The 21,928-nt window shown below is 41.9% G+C and overlaps 1 protein-coding gene across 1 annotated transcript; it reads left to right on the top strand.

Moving 5' to 3' along the window:
• Nucleotides 1–16,499: 16,499 nt before the first annotated feature.
• LOC137290620 (BTB/POZ domain-containing protein 6-like) lies at nt 16,500–20,595 on the top strand. Its single transcript, XM_067821687.1, has 4 exons — nt 16,500–16,786; nt 17,893–17,965; nt 18,255–18,541; nt 18,979–20,595. Exons 2-4 carry the CDS (start codon nt 17,957–17,959, stop codon nt 20,042–20,044), a joined length of 1,362 nt encoding a protein of 453 aa, XP_067677788.1. The 5' UTR covers nt 16,500–16,786; nt 17,893–17,956; the 3' UTR covers nt 20,045–20,595.
• The last annotated feature ends 1,333 nt before the right edge of the window (nt 20,596–21,928 follow it).

The following is a 21,928-nucleotide window of genomic DNA, read 5'->3' as shown; positions in this document are numbered from 1 at the left end:
CTTTAACATAGAGTTACGACAGTCACAGGACAAAGGCGACAGTAGCTCTCATACTTTAACATAGACTTACGACAGTCGTAGCACTAAGGCGGTAGTAGCTCCCATATTTTAACATAGACTTACGACAGTCAGAGCACTAAGGTGATAGTAGCTCCCATACTATAACATAGACTTACGACAGTCACAGCACTATGGCGATAGTAGCTCCCATACTTTAACATAGACTTACGACAGTCACAGCACTAAGGTGATAGTAGCTCTCATTCTTTAAGATAGACTTACGACAGTCGTAGCACTAAGGCGGTAGTAGCTCCCATACTTTAACATAGAATTACGACAGTCACAGCACTAAGGCGGTAGTAGGCCCAGTACTTTAACATAGACTGAGGACAGTCGTAGCACTAAGGCGATAGTAGCTCTCAAACTTTAACATAGACTTACGACAGTCGTAGCACTATGGCGATAGTAGCTCCCATACTTTAACATAGACTTACGACACTCACAGCACTAAGGCGATAGTAGGCCAAATACTTTAAAATAGACTTACGACAGTCGTAGCACTAAGGCGGTAGTAGCTCTGATACTTTAACATAGACTCACGACAGTCACAGCACTAAAGCGATAGTAGGCCAAATACTTTAACATAGACTTACGACAGTCGAAGCACTAAGGCGATAGTAGCTCTCACACTTTAACATAGACTTACGACAGTCACAGCACTAAGGTGATAGTAGCTCCCATACTTCAACATAGACGTACGACAGTCACAGCACTAAGGCGGTAGTAGCTCCCATACTTTAACATAGACTTACGACAGTCGTAGCAATAAGGCGGTAGTAGCTCCCATACTTTAACATAGACTTACGACAGTCACAGCACTAAGGCGGCAGTAGGCCCAGTACTTTGACATAGACTTACAACAGTCGTAGCACTAAGGCGATAGTAGCTCTCATACTTTAACATAGACTTACGACAGTCGTAGCACTAAGGCGATAGTAGCTCCCATACTTTAACATAGACTTACGACAGTCACAGCACTAAGGCGGTAGTAGGCCCAGTACTTTGACATAGACTTACGACAGTCGTAGCACTAAGGCGATAGTAGCTCTCATACTTTAACATAGACTTACTACAGTCACAGCACTAAGGCGATAGTAGACCCAATACTTCAACATAGACTTACGACAGTCGTAGCACTAAGGCGATAGTAGCTCCCATACTTTAACATAGACTTACGACAGTCACAACACTAAGGCGATAGTAGGCCCAATACTTTAACATAGACTTACGACAGTCACAGCACTAAGGCGATAGTAGGCCCAATACTTTAACATAGACTTACGACAGTCACAGCACGAAGGCGGTAGTAGGCCCAGTACTTTGACATAGACTTACAACAGTCGTAGCACTAAGGCGATAGTAGCTCTGATACTTCAACATAGACTTACGACAGTCGTAGCACTAAGGCGGTAGTAGGCCCAGTACTTTGACATAGACTGACAACAGTCGTAGCACTAAGGCGATAGTAGCTCCCATACTTTAACATATACTTACGACAGTCGTAGCACTAAGGCGATAGTAGGCCCAATACTTTAACATAGACTTACGACAGTCGTAGCACTATGGCGATAGTAGCTCTCATACTTTAACATAGACTTACGACAGTCAGAGCACTAAGGCGACAGTAGCTCTCATACTTCAACATAGACTTACGACAGTCGTAGCACTAAGGCGGTAGTAGCTCCCATACTTTAACATAGACTTACGACAGTCACAGCACTAACGCGACAGTAGGCCCAATACTTTAACATAGACTTACGACAGTCGTAGCACTAAGGCGGTAGTAGCTCCCATACTTTAACATAGACGTACGACAGTCACAGCACTAAGGCGGTAGTAGGCCCAATACTTTAACATAGACTTACGACAGTCGTAGCACTAAGGCGATTGTAGCTCTCATACTTTAACATAGACTTACGACAGTCACAGGACAAAGGCGACAGTAGCTCTCATACTTTAACATAGACTTACGACAGTCGTAGCACTAAGGCGATAGTAGCTCTCATACTTTAACATAGACTTACGACAGTCACAGCACTATGGCGATAGTAGCTCCCATACTTTAACATAGACTTACGACAGTCGTAGCACTAAGGTGATAGTAGCTCCCATACTTTAACATAGAGTTACGACAGTCACAGGACAAAGGCGACAGTAGCTCTCATACTTTAACATAGACTTACGACAGTCGTAGCACTAAGGCGGTAGTAGCTCCCATATTTTAACATAGACTTACGACAGTCAGAGCACTAAGGTGATAGTAGCTCCCATACTATAACATAGACTTACGACAGTCACAGCACTATGGCGATAGTAGCTCCCATACTTTAACATAGACTTACGACAGTCACAGCACTAAGGTGATAGTAGCTCTCATTCTTTAAGATAGACTTACGACAGTCGTAGCACTAAGGCGGTAGTAGCTCCCATACTTTAACATAGAACTACGACAGTCACAGCACTAAGGCGGTAGTAGGCCCAGTACTTTAACATAGACTGAGGACAGTCGTAGCACTAAGGCGATAGTAGCTCTCAAACTTTAACATAGACTTACGACAGTCGTAGCACTATGGCGATAGTAGCTCCCATACTTTAACATAGACTTACGACACTCACAGCACTAAGGCGATAGTAGGCCAAATACTTTAAAATAGACTTACGACAGTCGTAGCACTAAGGCGGTAGTAGCTCTGATACTTTAACATAGACTCACGACAGTCACAGCACTAAAGCGATAGTAGGCCAAATACTTTAACATAGACTTACGACAGTCGAAGCACTAAGGCGATAGTAGCTCTCACACTTTAACATAGACTTACGACAGTCACAGCACTAAGGTGATAGTAGCTCCCATACTTCAACATAGACGTACGACAGTCACAGCACTAAGGCGGTAGTAGCTCCCATACTTTAACATAGACTTACGACAGTCGTAGCAATAAGGCGGTAGTAGCTCCCATACTTTAACATAGACTTACGACAGTCACAGCACTAAGGCGGCAGTAGGCCCAGTACTTTGACATAGACTTACAACAGTCGTAGCACTAAGGCGATAGTAGCTCTCATACTTTAACATAGACTTACGACAGTCGTAGCACTAAGGCGATAGTAGCTCCCATACTTTAACATAGACTTACGACAGTCACAGCACTAAGGCGGTAGTAGGCCCAGTACTTTGACATAGACTTACGACAGTCGTAGCACTAAGGCGATAGTAGCTCTCATACTTTAACATAGACTTACTACAGTCACAGCACTAAGGCGATAGTAGACCCAATACTTCAACATAGACTTACGACAGTCGTAGCACTAAGGCGATAGTAGCTCCCATACTTTAACATAGACTTACGACAGTCACAACACTAAGGCGATAGTAGGCCCAATACTTTAACATAGACTTACGACAGTCACAGCACTAAGGCGATAGTAGGCCCAATACTTTAACATAGACTTACGACAGTCACAGCACGAAGGCGGTAGTAGGCCCAGTACTTTGACATAGACTTACAACAGTCGTAGCACTAAGGCGATAGTAGCTCTGATACTTCAACATAGACTTACGACAGTCGTAGCACTAAGGCGGTAGTAGGCCCAGTACTTTGACATAGACTGACAACAGTCGTAGCACTAAGGCGATAGTAGCTCCCATACTTTAACATATACTTACGACAGTCGTAGCACTAAGGCGATAGTAGGCCCAATACTTTAACATAGACTTACGACAGTCGTAGCACTATGGCGATAGTAGCTCTCATACTTTAACATAGACTTACGACAGTCAGAGCACTAAGGCGACAGTAGCTCTCATACTTCAACATAGACTTACGACAGTCGTAGCACTAAGGCGGTAGTAGCTCCCATACTTTAACATAGACTTACGACAGTCACAGCACTAACGCGACAGTAGGCCCAATACTTTAACATAGACTTACGACAGTCGTAGCACTAAGGCGGTAGTAGCTCCCATACTTTAACATAGACGTACGACAGTCACAGCACTAAGGCGGTAGTAGGCCCAATACTTTAACATAGACTTACGACAGTCGTAGCACTAAGGCGATTGTAGCTCTCATACTTTAACATAGACTTACGACAGTCACAGCACTAAGGTGATAGTAGCTCCCATACTTTAACATAGACTTACGACAGTCACAGCACTAAGGCGACAGTAGCTCTCATACTTTAACATAGACTTACGACAGTCGTAGCAATAAGGCGGTAGTAGCTCCCACACTTTAACATAGACTTACGACAGTCACAGCACTAAGGCGGCAGTAGCCCAGTACTTTGACATAGACTTACAACAGTCGTAGCACTAAGGCGATAGTAGCTCTCATACTTTAACATAGACTTACGACAGTCGTAGCACTAAGGCGATAGTAGCTCCCATACTTTAACATAGACTTACGACAGTCACATCCCTAAGGCGGTAGTAGGCCCAGTACTTTGACATAGACTTACAACAGTCGTAGCACTAAGGCAATAGTAGCTCTCATACTTTAACATAGACTCACGACAGTCACAGCACTAAGGCGATAGTAGCTCCCATACTTTAACATAGACTTACTACAGTCACAGCACTAAGGCGATGGTAGGCCCAATACTTTAACATAGACTTACGACAGTCGTAGCACTAAGGCGATAGTAGCTCCCATACTTTAACATAGACTTACGACAGTCACAACACTAGGGCGATAGTAGGCCCAATACTTTAACATAGACTTACGACAGTCGTAGCACTAAGGCGATAGTAGGCCCAATACTTTAACATAGACTTACGACAGTCACAGCACGAAGGCGGTAGTAGGCCCAGTACTTTGACATAGACTTACAACAGTCGTAGCACTAAGGCGATAGTAGCTCTGATACTTTAACATAGACTTACGACAGTCGTAGCACTAAGGCGGTAGTAGGCCCAGTACTTTCACATAGACTGACAACAGTCGTAGCACTAAGGCGATAGTAGCTCTGATACTTTAACATAGACTTACGACAGTCGTAGCACTAAGGTGATAGTAGCTCCCATACTTTAACATATACTTACGACAGTCACAGCACTAAGGCGATAGTAGGCCCAATACTTTAACATAGACTTACGACAGTCGTTGCACTATGGCGATAGTAGGCCCAATACTTTAACATAGACTTACGACAGTCACAGCAATAAGGCGGTAGTAGCTCCCATACTTCAACATAGACTTACGACAGTCACAGCACTAAGGCGATAGTAGGCCAAATACCTTAACATAGACTTACGACAGTCGTAGCACTAAGGCGGTAGTAGCTCCCATACTTTAACATATACTTACGACAGTCACAGCACTAAGGCGATGGTAGGCCCAATACTTTAACATAGACTTACGACAGTCGTAGCACTATGGCGATAGTAGGCCCAATACTTTAACATAGACTTACGACAGTCACAGCAATAAGGTGGTAGTAGCTCCCATACTTTAACATAGACTTACGACAGTCACAGCACTAAGGCGATAGTAGGCCAAATACTTTAACATAGACTTACGACAGTCGTAGCACTAAGGCGGTAGTAGCTCTGATACTTTAACATAGACTCACGACAGTCACAGCACTAAAGCGATAGTAGGCCAAATACTTTAACATAGACTTACGACAGTCGTAGCACTAAGGCGATAGTAGCACTCATACTTTAACATAGACTTACGACAGTCACAGCACTAAGGTGATAGTAGCTCCCATACTTTAACATACTCTTACGACAGTCACAACACTAAGGCGGTAGTAGCTCCCATACTTTAACATAGACTTACGACAGTCGTAGCACTAAGGCGATAGTAGCTCTCATACTTTAACATAGACTCACGACAGTCACAGCACTAAGGCGATAGTAGCTCCCATACTTTAACATAGACTTACTACAGTCACAGCACTAAGGCGATAGTAGGCCCAATACTTTAACATAGACTTACGACAGTCGTGGCACTAAGGTGATAGTAGCTCCCATACTTTAACATAGACTTTCGACAGTCACAACACTAGGGCGTTAGTAGGCCCAATACTTTAACATAGACTTACGACAGTCACAGCACTAAGGCGATAGTAGGCCCAATACTTTAACATAGACTTACGACAGTCACAGCACGAAGGCGGTAGTAGGCCCAGTACTTTGACATAGACTTACAACAGTCGTAGCACTAAGGCGATAGTAGCTCTGATACTTTAACATAGACTTACGACAGTCGTAGCACTAAGGCGGTAGTAGGCCCAGTACTTTAACATAGACTGACAACAGTCGTAGCACTAAGGCGATAGTAGCTCTGATACTTTAACATAGACTTACGACAGTCGTAGCACTAAGGCGATAGTAGCTCCCATACTTTAACATATACTTACGACAGTCACAGCACAAAGGCGATAGTAGGCCCAATACTTTAACATAGACTTACGACAGTCGTAGCACTATGGCGATAGTAGGCCCAATACTTTAACATAGACTTACGACAGTCGTAGCACTAAGGCGATAGTAGCTCCCATACTTTAACATAGACTTACGACAGTCACAACACTAAGGCGATAGTAGGCCCAATACTTTAACATAGACTTACGACAGTCACAGCACTAAGGCGATAGTAGGCCCAATACTTTAACATAGACTTACGACAGTCACAGCACGAAGGCGGTAGTAGGCCCAGTACTTTGACATAGACTTACAACAGTCGTAGCACTAAGGCGATAGTAGCTCTCATACTTTAACATAGACTTACGACAGTCGTAGCACTAAGGCGATAGTAGCTCCCATACTTTAACATAGACTTACGACAGTCACAGCACTAAGGTGATAGTAGCTCCCATACTTTAACATAGACTTACGACAGTCACAGCACTAAGGCGGCAGTAGGCCCAGTACTTTGACATAGACTTACAACAGTCGTAGCACTAAGGCGATAGTAGCTCTCATACTTTAACATAGACTTACGACAGTCGTAGCACTAAGGCGATAGTAGCTCCCATACTTTAACATAGACTTACGACAGTCACATCACTAAGGTGGTTGTAGGCCCAGTACTTTGACATAGACTTACAACAGTCGTAGCACTAAGGCGATAGTAGCTCTCATACTTTAACATAGACTCACGACAGTCACAGTAAGGCGATAGTAGCTCCCATACTTTAACATAGACTTACTACAGTCACAGCACTAAGGCGATAGTAGGCCCAGTTCTTTGACATAGACTTACAACAGTCGTAGCACTAAGGCGATAGTAGCTCTCATACTTTAACATAGACTCACGACAGTCACAGCACTAAGGCGATAGTAGCTCCCATACTTTAACATAGACTTACGACAGTCACATCACTAAGGTGGTAGTAGGCCCAGTACTTTGACATAGACTTACAACAGTCGTAGCACTAAGGCGATAGTAGCTCTCATACTTTAACATAGACTTACGACAGTCGTAGCACTAAGGCGATAGTAGCTCCCATACTTTAACATAGACTTACGACAGTCACAACACTAAGGCGATAGTAGGCCCAATACTTTAACATAGACTTACGACAGTCACAGCACTAAGGCGATAGTAGGCCCAATACTTTAACATAGACTTACGACAGTCACAGCACGAAGGCGGTAGTAGGCCCAGTACTTTGACATAGACTTACAACAGTCGTAGCACTAAGGCGATAGTAGCTCTGATACTTTAACATAGACTTACGACAGTCGTAGCACTAAGGCGGTAGTAGGCCCAGTACTTTGACATAGACTGACAACAGTCGTAGCACTAAGGCGATAGTAGCTCTGATACTTTAACATAGACTTACGACAGTCACAGCACTAAGGCGATAGTAGGCCCAATACTTTAACATAGACTTACGACAGTCGTAGCACTATGGCGATAGTAGGCCCAATACTTTAACATAGACTTACGACAGTCACAGCAATAAGGCGGTAGTAGCTCCCATACTTTAACATAGACTTACGACAGTCACAGCACTAAGGCGGTAGTAGACCCAGTACTTTGACATAGACCTACAACAGTCGTAGCACTAAGGCGATGGTAGCTGTGATACTTTAACATAGACTTACGACAGTCACAGCACTATGGCGATAGTAGCTCTCATACTTTAGCATAGACTTACGACAGTCACAGCACTAAGGTGATAGTAGGCCCAATACTTTGACATAGACTTAGGACGGTCGTAGCACTAAGTCGGTAGTAGCTCCCATACTTTAACATAGACTTACGACAGTCGTAGCACTATGGCGATAGTAGCTCTCATACTTTTGCATAGACTTACGACAATCACAGCACTAAGGCGATAGTAGGCCCAATACTTTAACATAGACTTACGACAGTCACATCACTAAGGTGGTAGTAGGCCCAGTACTTTGACATAGACTTACAACAGTCGTAGCACTAAGGCGATAGTAGCTCTCATACTTTAACATAGACTCACGACAGTCACAGCACTAAGGCGATAGTAGCTCCCATACTTTAACATAGACTTACGACAGTCACATCACTAAGGTGGTAGTAGGCCCAGTACTTTGACATAGACTTACAACAGTCGTAGCACTAAGGCGATAGTAGCTCTCATACTTTAACATAGACTTACGACAGTCGTAGCACTAAGGCGATAGTAGCTCCCATACTTTAACATAGACTTACGACAGTCACAACACTAAGGCGACAGTAGGCCCAATACTTTAACATAGACTTACGACAGTCACAGCACTAAGGCGATAGTAGGCCCAATACTTTAACATAGACTTACGACAGTCACAGCACGAAGGCGGTAGTAGGCCCAGTACTTTGACATAGACTTACAACAGTCGTAGCACTAAGGCGATAGTAGCTCTGATACTTTAACATAGACTTACGACAGTCGTAGCACTAAGGCGGTAGTAGGCCCAGTACTTTGACATAGACTGACAACAGTCGTAGCACTAAGGCGATAGTAGCTCTGATACTTTAACATAGACTTACGACAGTCGTAGCACTATGGCGATAGTAGCTCCCATACTTTAACATAGACTTACGACAGTCACAGCACTAAGGCGATAGTAGGCCCAATACTTTAACATAGACTTACGACAGTCGTAGCACTATGGCGATAGTAGGCCCAATACTTTAACATAGACTTACGACAGTCACAGCAATAAGGCGGTAGTAGCTCCCATACTTTAACATAGACTTACGACAGTCACAGCACTAAGGCGGTAGTAGACCCAGTACTTTGACATAGACCTACAACAGTCGTAGCACTAAGGCGATGGTAGCTGTGATGCTTTAACATAGACTTACGACAGTCACAGCACTATGGCGATAGTAGCTCTCATACTTTAGCATAGACTTACGACAGTCACAGCACTAAGGTGATAGTAGGCCCAATACTTTGACATAGACTTAGGACGGTCGTAGCACTAAGTCGGTAGTAGCTCCCATACTTTAACATAGACTTACGACAGTCGTAGCACTATGGCGATAGTAGCTCTCATACTTTTGCATAGACTTACGACAATCACAGCACTAAGGCGATAGTAGGCCCAATACTTTAACATAGACTTAGGACAGTCGTAGCACTAAGGCGGTAGTAGCTCCCATACTTTAACATAGACTTACGACAGTCGTAGCACTATGGCGATAGTAGGTCTCATACTTTTGCATAGACTTACGACAGTCGTAGCACTAAGGCGGTAGTAGCTCTCATACATTAACATAGACTTACGTCATGATTACACGACGCCATTTAGAAAGTGTTCAAATGCAACGTATGTCATATTTGGGGTTTCACTTTCTCAGTAAAGTACAAATTCTAGTACTTTTTTGGTTGAGTCCCAACCGGGAGTCGAACCCGCACCCTCAGAGTCAGGCACCTAATCGCCAGCAGCCCGTTCAGCCACCACGACTTCCTCAAATATGAAAGTCGGTAGCACTAAGGCGATTGCAGCTCTCATACTTTAACATACACTTACGACAGTCTTAGTACTAAAGTGATTGTAGTTCTCACACTTTAACATAGACTTACGACAGTCGTAGCACTAAGGCGATCACAGCCCTACAGAGATGGAGGTGGAAATGATTTTGTCGCTTCTATGCCATACTTTGAAAACGATTTACGACAGCCATGTAGTCGCTTTTAGAACGAGAGCCAGAGTCTAGATTTTCGAAGCTTACTTAGATCTAAGACAGTCGTAAGTTTATGTCAACGATCAACGCATAGTTCTTAACACTAGGAGAGAATCGTTTATTTAGGCCCAGGGCACGATGGAGACAGGAAAGATGATGAGATCATACACAAATGTGTGTGTATGAATAATTAGAGATTGTTCTGTATGTCAAAATCATTACTATCAGTTGGATAATGCGAGAATGTTCTGTATGTCAAAATCATCACTGTCAGTGAGAAAAGAGAGCACGTGCTGCATTTAAAAAGATTCAAATCCAGTTACACACTTTTCTGTACGTCAACCCTAATTCAACGAGTGAGAATACGCTATGCATGTCACCACCGCCACAATCGGTGCGATAACGATAAACAGATTTGCATCACACCATCACTGCCAGTGTGATGAATGCATAACCTTCTGGAAAGACAACAGGATAAGTGACATAAAGATACAAGTCCTATATGTCTGGCCATCAAACAGATGAAAGGGAGAACGAGTTTAGTTTTACGCCACACTCTGCACTATTCCAGCTATATGGCAGTGGTCTGTAAATAATCGAGTCTGAACCAGACAATCCAGTGATCAATAGGATGAGCATCTTACTGCGCGATTGGGACCACCAAATCCCGTTAGTCGTCTCACGACAACCATATGTTCATGAAGATGACATCTATCACTGATCCTAGAGGGGTAATGGATGAAAGAACCTACTGTACGACAGGACCATCACTAGAAGCATCAGCATCAGGGCGCGGGCGGCGTGAGGGTCAGGGCGTTGCGAAGGCATCATCTGAAATTTATCAGAACATAAATTTCCGGACATCTACGGAAAACTATAATACGCTACATTCCTCCGCGTCATGTAGAGCCAGTGGGGTAGTTCAGTGGTTTAAGCGTTCGCTAGTCACACTGAAGATCCGAATTCGATTGCCAACATGAGTACAATGTGTGAAGCCCATATCATGGTTGATTTTACGCTCCTCTACATATCATTTCTGAGGAATCAAGTTGTATCATTTCTAAGAGCAGTTCTTGGTCCCTTGTAAGACCTCCCAGGTGTGATCGCGGTTGCCAAAACTGAGTGAGTGATTTTAGTTTTACTAAACACTCAGAAAAATTATTCCTATAATATAATAAATAGTCGAACCTGACAATCCAGTGCTTAGCTCGCCCTTTGAAAGTAAGTGTGATTTCACGCTGCTTTTAGCAAAACCCCAGCAACACCACGACGGGGGGCACTGGAAATGGGCTTCACAAATTGTACAAAAGTGGGGAATGAACCCGGCTCTTTGAACGAACGATTTGCCCCATATACTAGAACATAAACATGGACTGGACTTGAGCAAAATCACGTGATTCATATATAAAATCATGTGATTCATATATAACATGTACAATGGCCCCAGTTTTTCCAGATGTGATCACAGTTGTGGAAATTGATATAATATAACGGAGATATACTAAATTCGTTTTACTTATATTTAAAAGTGGGGTGGTTGGGTAGCCTAGTGGTTAAAGCGTTCACTCCGAAGACTCGGGTTCGATTCCCCACATGGGCACAATGTGTGAAGCCCATTTTCTGGTGTCCCTGGCCGTGCAATTACTGGAATATTGCCAAGACAGGCGTACAACTCACTCACTCATTGTATTCAAAGAATGTTGCAAAGTTCTATTAACTTTAGTACTTAAATCACTTCAAGATTTCTTGGAAACTGTCAGGTTGTTAGAAATAAGAATACATCTGTACTCACGTGTTTGTATCAGTACTGCTCTTGAGAGTGCACAGTGTGTTCATTACATGCAACAGTGTATGGCTTCAAACACTTGCCTTCAGACTGAGAAGATTGCATGCCCTTACCATGGATAATACAAACAATGTAACAAGCTTGTTCGTCCCAAATCTGCTCTCATTTTCCTTATTTGGGTAATTAAAACGGATTGGAGTTTCAAATGATTCAATGCTGCTAACATTTACGATCAGCAATCTCGTAGCTTTGTTTGTTTGAAATAGAAACAAATGACAGTTTCTATCGGAAATTTAAGAATAACAAAACAGGTAATTAAAATAATCCCAGAAACTAGAGAGCGTATGACACCAAAGACCCGATTTCAATTCCCTGCATGGGTACAGTGGGTACAAGCCTTATTTCTGGTACCCCCACATATTGTTAGAATATTGCTAAAATGGCGTAAAACTAAACCCAAAAACTCTCTAGAAAAGTATGACTCTTCCAATGCCATTAAATGTGTCCTCGACGTGACGAGCGAACACTTTAACCCCTAGGTTATCCCGCCTCCACGGGAATCAAACATGGATATATAGGCTGATTCCCATATTGATAACCTAGAGGTTAAAGCGTTCGCTCGTCACGTTGTAGATCCGGGTTCGATTTCCAAATACAATGTATGAAATCCATTTCTCGTGTCCTTCCCCGGGATGTTGCTGTAATATTGCTAAAAGCTCACTTACTCACAGACTCCCTTATTGCTCAATACCAGGTACAACAGGAAGTTGCAAATGCCTGCAGCTCGCATGTGTGTGAGTCGGTGTAAACCCTCAACTGGGCCGTGTTATCTTTTACACAAAGAACCCAGATGTTATGGATGTGCAACTTCTTTATAGTACACACGACGTTCCTTGGCTGATACTTGCCCCTTCACCAGGTGAATAGCATGTACAGGAAGCCACAGTGCTGTTTTTGCAAATAAATGAAAATAGGGTATACATAATGTTCCTACAACATGCTTGCGTGGTGTGAATGGCCATATATGACGCCAGTAGAGTACATAGTGATAGAAATTGATGCAACTCTGATGAAATTTGAAATATCTTGATTAGCAGTTCCACTGATGCATTGTCGGCCATAACTGGGTCTTTCATGGTAACTTGAACTTGTGATTATGAGTATGGATCTACACAACTGGGATACGATGACATCTGTAAACCAAGTCAGCGAGTCTGATCACCCGATCCCGTTAGTCGGCTTGATAGACATTAGTTGGCGAGAGTCATGGGTTCTGACCCGGATCTTCACGGATGGAGACACGCATAGGTTGCTGAAGACCTATTCAAAGCCGGATCTTCACGGATCCACACAAAGTGGAGACAACTACCAGTGAAAAAAGCTGTAGTTTTGTTTGTAGAAATCGGTAAACGATCACTAAATCACCATGAATGGGCTTCACTTATTGTACCCATGTGGTATTAGGCTACCCCTCCGTCCCTAACTGGGCAGGGAACAGGGGATAGAGTGTGAATATACTATTTGGAGCAGGCTGTTTTTACCGGATATATTATATGTACAAAAACTGTAATCGTCGAACACGTCATGCCATTTATAACAGTACACAAAGATGAACCAGGTCCATAAAAAGAGTTGCGTTAAGCATGAAAACTACGTTACCATTACTGTACGGAAACATGAAAATAATTGGAATGAATGCTTTGTGTTTTCATAATGTAGGAAAGTCGAAATGGGAGACTCAGTGCAATGTTCTTCCTGGCAATATCATGTTAGTTTGCAAACGTTGAACGTACTTTACGATATGAAATCTACTCTGCCACCTGATATTGAATTTTACATATGAAAAGAATACTGGGGATGAAACATTTCACTTTGTAGTGTAGACCTACAGCAGTTACCCTCTTTTGCTGTCACCTAGTCGGAGCAGTTCATTGACATTTCACGAAGTTCAATTTTGGAAGGGAAACTTCATCTTTATTCGGGAAATTCCGTGTAAAAACATGTGAGAAATGTTTGATAATCTACTTCAGTATTTCACAATATTTCAAAACAATTGTTGTGATGTTGAGAATTTCTTTGGTGGTGTAGTAGCGATAGGATGCGGACAAAACCACAAAGCCACTGGGGTATGAGGAGGTGGATATTTTATTACATAAATGTAATAAAGACGATTTAGCCTGAAATATGGTAGAACAAATCTCATTACTACATACTTACTACATATTCACAAATACTAAATGTAAACACACACATGCGCATATATTGCTAAACATATATGCATTACCATGACAACTTCTGATATTCATATGATTAGCACCATCATAATACATTAATTACATTACACGAGTCTGATAATGTAAACATTACACTTATTGTAGACTTTAGAATATACGAAAAAGAATGTACTTTAAACAATGAAAACATACCAGGTTGGTGACACCCGTGCTATTGCCAACTTGACACACCTACGTCATCCTGCCCACATTATCTGTAGGATGAATAAATGCCATGTGCAGATAGTAATATGTATAACAAACTATTAAAATAGCAACTATGGTAAAAATAGAAACAACCAAATCTAACCACACATACGCACATACATCTGTACAAGCATTCATTTTATTGTAAGGCCGAGGGTACTAACGGCAATTATGTTTCAACATAGTAGGAAGATGAGACGATTATTGAGGTTATACTTAAGTGAAATACAAATTAATAACTACATGTGATGCTATAATATAGGTAATTGTGTAACATAGCAATTACATAACTCACTGTACTGTGAGTTACCATCATTTAAACTATTTACACATAATGAAGAGTGAATGTTGAGATATTAACAATACTATAAACAATAGCCAATGCAACCACCAACTATGAAACACACATAGCAAACCACAAGAAATATATAAGACTGGGCATTACTAACCTTCATATATGAAACACAGTCCAGATCACCATGATCTCGATCCCAAAAAAACACAACCTGTCTGACGCTGACCACATAAGATACTGACATGAAACTAGCTCAAATTAAACTTTGAATACCATGATACATTACATGCTTGGATGAACATGTACACAGAACGTACACAGAATAGAACGTACACACTAGCCTGAGCAAAGGACATGTTTTAAGAGGGATTGACAGGAGAAAAGCATGCAGTGCAAATGAGTATTACTGAAATAGATTACATTGAGACTAGATTGGTGTTTAGAGAGCTAGGGTTAGGATATAAAATGTTGAAGGTAAAATCACTGATAAATTTAGGTAGATTTAGGCTATTTAATGAGACAGTATATCTCATCAAAATAACACCATGACACGATACTTTAAAAGATTCACATGTTTATTATATTTACAACAGTAACTATATACAATGTTGACTCTGCCACAGTGGAAGAATGTGGAAAAGGTAGCCATCATTTCAAAAGATTGATAGACGTTGTATTTCGTGAAGCTTGTATCAATTCCGTCAACACCACATACAGTTTTAGACATATTCATCTAACACTAAACATGTGACCTTTCGATTTTTTAAGAGAACTGCAACGTATCATTTCCCTCAGTTTTGTACTCACTCCTCAAAACATGTTAACGTAGCTTGCCATAGAGCAGGTAATACCATCAGAACTATCACTACTTCCGGCAGCTGTTATCAACAATTTATTTACTACTAATCAAGTAGCCGTAATGGCTTGCATATGTGAAAATCAGTCAGCATGGACGAATTGAGGGCGAATATTACCTCAATAAATTAGTTTGTAAGGTAACAAAGATGACATAATGTCCAGAAAGGGGAAGACTCTTGCTGAGATCCAGCGGGATGAGGGAAAGGGGTGTAAGGAGAAATACGGAACAGATGTTATTCATGTGGACAAGTCGTTTCGGTGCTAATTTCTCCGTTACGAAGGTTTTCATTGACAACTGGTAATTCATATTACCTCTCATAAATCCTGTTGTATTGTCGTTTTTTTACCTCTCATGCGTTTATTCTTTGCGTCGTCTTCTTTTGCATAAAGAACTACGTTTATCAGAATAGCATAAAATCATACTTTGAAGAGCTTTGACTTGATATTTATTGTGATAATTCTAATAAACTCGGCAAACTAAACCAATTTTTTGGATTTACTAGTACTGAACTTTGTGAATGATATCTCGCATCAATGTGTTATGAAGTCACGTAGACTACAATGATCGAATTGTATTGCTTTGCTTGAGATGGGATGGAGATACACGCTGCACTTGATTGCTACCATTTCTGATGTTCGTTCGTGACACTTTCTTCAATTACACAAGTGACAAGTGTGTCTTTCAAAGTTGGTATCCTCTGTGAGAATTGGTGTACAGTCGATGAAATTTACCAATAGATGAAATATAAAAAAGTTGTAACAATGAAAAGAGTTGTTCAGGCCTACTGAAAGGCTTGACAAATGCTATTGTATCCACGTCACTGCGTAGATTGATGGTGATAATGTTAATCACGGGATTGTCTGGTCCAGACTCGATTGTTTACAGACATCTGTCACATATCTGGAACATTGCTGAGTGCAACGTAAAACAACAAATCTGAACATTACATGGCCTGTCGCTGAGAAGCGCAGCGACACAGTCGTCCCGCCTGACTATGTCCAATGAGCCAAACAAAATAATGTTGATATGCCGGTTGTCTAGTTATAGGTGGCTCAAGTGTACTATCTACTTTCGGTTTGTGAGAATAGGCTGTCGACAAAGGCGTTCTAGGAGTTAATACTGTGGACGTATAACTCGTTCAACAGCAGGAAGGAAGTGACGGTGAAACAGTAGACAACTGTGTTAGTTACTGCTGATCAGGTGAGTTCGGGGAGTCTCAAGAAACGAAATTTGGTTTATTGTGCAACGAGATTTATGAGCATACATAAATGATGCAATGCCTTTTCGTAACAGTATTTGCCTGTTCCATGGCGATTGTGCTTTGCCTTTTCAGGACGTTATATTCAAACCACAAAGTCCTTGAGAAAAGACAGTTTACACTTGGATACCCCTTCAACCATAGTTGTCAAAGAATGTTCGTTGTTCAAATCGTTCCACTATACATTGATTATGGGATAGCTGTTTTTGTACGTAATCTCCAAAGTGTATTAAACACCTCATAATACTTTCATAAGGTACTTACTTAATTTATATTTTCCGGAAACATGAAAATAAATTACTGTATTTTAATAATGTTAACATTCTAATACGAGTTATGTTCTGACAACTATTATATAAACAAGTCCGGAGCATGCAGTGATGCATCGATCACGGACGTTCATCTATACAAGTGACCTACATAAACTGCTTGATGGCTCCTAGGTCATCCTGACCTTGTCAAGCACCCTATGAACTTGTTGAAATGGGCGTTGTCATTAACTGTTCACAGCTGCAAGGCTATTCTCCAGGAAGGAAAAAACAGCTGGTGGTCGAGTTCACTACATTCCATAGATATTGCTCTATAACCATTCGTTCATTTCTGGTGTCTGCCGCCTTGATATTGCTGGAATATTGCTAAAAGCGGTGTAAAACCACACTCACCCTTTCACTCACTATAAACATTCGCGGTCGAACTAATCAGCGTAACAAATAGGGCAGTGTTCGTGTATGTGAGCGAGAAATCAATTTGATATAAACAACAACTTCACTGAGAAACGGGGACTGTGGCATTTGCTTACTGACAGTGTGATAATATATCACATGACATGTGTCTTTTTACATGAACCCGAGTGACCTCCCTTTGGTGTTTTGAACGTTACTCGAAACCCATTGTTTTGTACCTTTTTTTGTTTTTCCATAGACGTCCGTAGAAACGTTCTTTTGTCTTTCAAAGTGCCAAGTCGTTAACAGCCATTAACTGTATATAGTTTAAGGCCTAAGTTTAACACAAATGTGACTATGCTAACCTATTTCTTTTCTGTGTACAGGAAGTTGAACACACCACACCCCTGATGCGCAACAAATGCCTCCTGCTTGAAAATACTTCTGCACATGTCCAACGTGAGTTCTTGTGTTAAAAGCGACAACACTAAACACTGAAAATATTGGCCAGTTTAGTTACTGGATTGATGGCTCTTTAAAAAAGACAGAACAGGTACACAAAATCATCCAAACGCAGACTGTGTTCATGCCTGCACAGAAGGAATCGGACAAAGTGTACTATAACCTGGACTGGTGTAATAGCCCTATCGACACTATTTGTAGGCGTGAGACTTGCAGAACCAAGCCATCTTAAATATTGTTTACAGAAACGTAAATCCAGGTTATACATAAGTACAGTCAATTGCAGGTTTCAGATAGCTCAACCATGCGAAGAGCTACAACAAGGGAGACAACACCGGACTGGCAAACCGGAAAGAGCAGTACAGATTGCAACAGATACATGCTGGAACACCAGCTAGATTGTGACGTCACGTTCGAAGTTGGCCAATCAAAGGAGATTATTCGAGCTCACAGTTATATTCTGAGAAGTCGAAGTCCGACCTTGTATCAGTTTCTCTCCAGTCCCGTAGTGGGAAGACCCTATACAATTCCATTGCCAGATGCCACCCCCGAAGCTCTGAAATGCGTTTTAAGGTAGAAATTATTTTGCATTATTTTGGGCAAGACCATCTACATGAGTATATTCTTACTCCACCAAGAAATAGAAGCCTTTTGGTAATCCAGGCAAAATAGTTCTGTGTGAGATTATCTGATTTTTGCCATTACCAGTCAGTGCCTTTTTCCCCTACAATTCATTTCTGCCGAGGCGGTGGGGTAGCCTAGATGGTTAAACGTGCGCTCGACTCACCAAAACGATCCGGGCTCGATTCCCAACATGGCTACAAAGTGTGAAGCCGAATAGTTCCGTTGTTCCCCTCCTGGTCATGCAGGAGGTTTGCTGGATGCAGTATCTTTTCAAATACAAATCGGTCCATGTAAAAGTGTGTTTCTTATATAACATGGTTATGCATTGCATTCGTCAAAAGTAGGAAACATCGCCACTGTAATGTAGATTATTCTCTTTATTTCAGATACTGCTATACAGATATGTCCCATCTCACTATTGACACGGTGATCGGAGTTCTGCACTTATCCAAGGCATTCAACATTGGAGCTTTGAGAGACAGATGCACTGCTTTCATCAGATCCAATCTGTCTACCAACAATGTTTGCCACTTCCTGGAACAAGCCCACTGCTACAAGGAGGATGACCTTGGCCGTACTTGTGTCGAGTTAGCCTTGAATCGTGGCGAAACAGTCATTAGGTCCCATGGTTTCCTACACTTGTGTCACGAATGTGTTGGTCGTGTAACCACCCCGGACAGTCTCCGTGCTAGAGAAGTTAGTGTATACACACGACTTCTTGAGTGGGAGAGAACAAGGCTGGAGCAAACCAATACAAACATCTCTGATCTGAACCTCCGTGATGGGTTAGGTCAGTTGCTTTATAATATCCGTTTCCCGCTCTTGGGAATGAATTACTTTGCTTCCCAGGTCGCTCACCGGGAGCTGTTGACCGACCAGGAGAAAGTTAGTATCTTCAGATACCTAACTGGAGCAGACAGGTCAGCGGGGCCGTTCGTGACGGTCAAAAGAGTGAACAGTTCAGTCACCCTCACCCCAGACATGAAAAAGTGTGTTCGGTTCTCCCACACTGTGGGTCCCTTGGGGGATTCGATTCTGGAAAATACCGATGCTAATCGAAGGCTTGGTCTTGCCCTTTCCTGCAACACAATCGTCGCCTTGCGAGGACTGCTGTTGTATGGAGGAAGAAGGGCAGTGTATGCGGCGACAGTGCAACTTTATTCCAATTTAGGGGATATCCTTCATGAAGAAACAGTCCAGCTGACAACCTCTGAAGGACAGGAAACAACGTCCTTTGAATTTGGTAGACCCGTTGTACTGGAACGCGATCTGATATATGTCCTTAGTGTCAAGACAGCTTCCTACAATAGGTATTATGGTGCCCGCGGCTCCACTCAGATTAAAAATGGGAATGAAATATTTACTTTCTATGAATGTCCCCTTCCTGACCATTCTTCGTCCCTCTCACAAGGAGACTTGCCTGGGATCTTGTACTCAGTTGACACTAGTTAGCTATAGTCATCGTGGGAGGAAAAGGCGCGACTGAGTAGAGATACTGATTAGTATATTGGTGAGTTTTGTATAACCCACCAATGAAAATCCGGATTAGAATGCATGTAGAAAGAATGGACTTTCGGAACGGGGTGTTAGGCTCGCTGACCTGCATGACATCATGTTCTAATTACGCAAACCCGTGTTAAAGATGTCAGCTGGATTGCACAGCCGTGGTCTATGCAGTACATCCTGTTTATAACGCCACCGTTTGTCCAGGAGAAAACACGGCTTTCTATCCCGGATGGCATTATAAGCAGGTAGGACAGTTAGGTGACTGAACTGATGTATCCTGTAGCGAGCCATGAATAGCTGGATAATCACAGTGTCTAATCTGTCATGTCACAACATTTGCATTGTGTGTAATAGTGTTTTTTATTCGAAGTGGAATATCCCTTAACGTTCTGTTTATAATCTACGATAAATACTAGAAAAGATATGGCCTCTAAGTCTGTGATATTGAAAACGTTGAGAAATCTTGGTTAACAATAAAAGACTCTTCGCACATATAATTGTGTTCATGTGTGTCGCTTTCGTCAAATAAATCTACGTGATAATAACTTGCCAAGGGGTTCTGTCAAATAGAAACTGGGGATTCAGTTGTATCTGTTACATGCTATGTCAATACACTGAGTACTCCACACTTTCAGAGGTGTTCTTCACTAAGCTGTGGTAAACAAAACTGGTGTTGACGTAAACATGAATGGTTGACAGAAGTCCGGTTATGACAGAGCGTGTGAATGAGTTTGGTTTTATGGCGCTTTTAGCAATATACTTGAGCAATTTCAATACAGATGTACGTCGGATATTGGTTTCACGCATTCTCGGCATACGGGGAATCGAACCTGGGATTTCGGCGTGACGAGCTAACGTTTGTATCACTACACTACCCCACCACCCCCTTCCAGTTATTACATGTGAGTAATTGTGAGTCGTGAATGTCATGAAGGGAAAGATCATAGTGCTTTGGAAGCCCAAGTAGCATTACATGACAGGGAATCTGTCAGCGGTAAGATATCTACCAACATTAGCATTGACAACAAAACCTTGAAACGTACTTTTTTACCACAAAAATCCCAACAAAACAACATATTCTAACCAGTCACTTTGTGAGTTAGTTTTACCTGGCGCAAGATGTGATAAATACATGTTCTTTTTTTTTTTAAATCAACTTAAATTAACCCTTGAAGAATTGATCTTCAGTCACTCATGCTTGTCGTAATAGGCGACTAGTGGGATCGGGTGGTCAAGCTTTCTGACTTGGCTGACACGTCATTGTGTCCCAATGTCGTTGATGCTTATGATGTTGATCACTGGATTGTCTGGTCCAGGTTCGATTATTTAAAAGGCGCCACTATATAGCTTGGACGTTGCTGACGTCAGACACCTTTCATTGCGGGTTCCAATTCTGTTTATTGCAGTCATGTGTTTTAACCTTGTCAGTGTTGCACTTTTGGCAAAATGGTGAAACGTACGTCTAATCGATCTCTGTATCACTTCTCCATATCCTCCCAGGAGGGAACAACTCTCAAAGCGGCGTTTCACTCACTCACACCGCTTATTTTGACTACTTGAAGTACTTGGGTAAGCACCTGGGCCCAGACTTTCGAAGCTCTCTTAGCACTAAGTCGTAAGTGCATTACATTAACTATAACCGGGAATATTCTGTTGTAAATTATCCCTTCATTAACTCTGTGGAAAGGTACAATGCCTTCCCAATCGCACTGCTTCTCCTGTGGTTATAGATACCCTGGGTCAATTGCCAATTCAAGGGTATATAGAAAAATCTTGTTTGCTTATGTTTGGTAGAATCTGCCGTCTAAACAATGCCTATGTTGTTAAGCC

Source organism: Haliotis asinina, chromosome 1, assembly GCF_037392515.1.
Source record: "Haliotis asinina isolate JCU_RB_2024 chromosome 1, JCU_Hal_asi_v2, whole genome shotgun sequence".
NCBI classification, from domain to species: Eukaryota; Metazoa; Mollusca; class Gastropoda; order Lepetellida; family Haliotidae; genus Haliotis; species Haliotis asinina.
This window is presented reverse-complemented; position numbering and strand designations above follow the sequence as displayed.

Coding starts and splice junctions, on each gene's coding strand:
- LOC137290620 (XM_067821687.1), top strand. Junction 18,542..18,978: donor GCTCTGAAATGCGTTTTAAG/GTAGAAATTATT, acceptor TCTTTATTTCAG/ATACTGCTATACAGATATGT.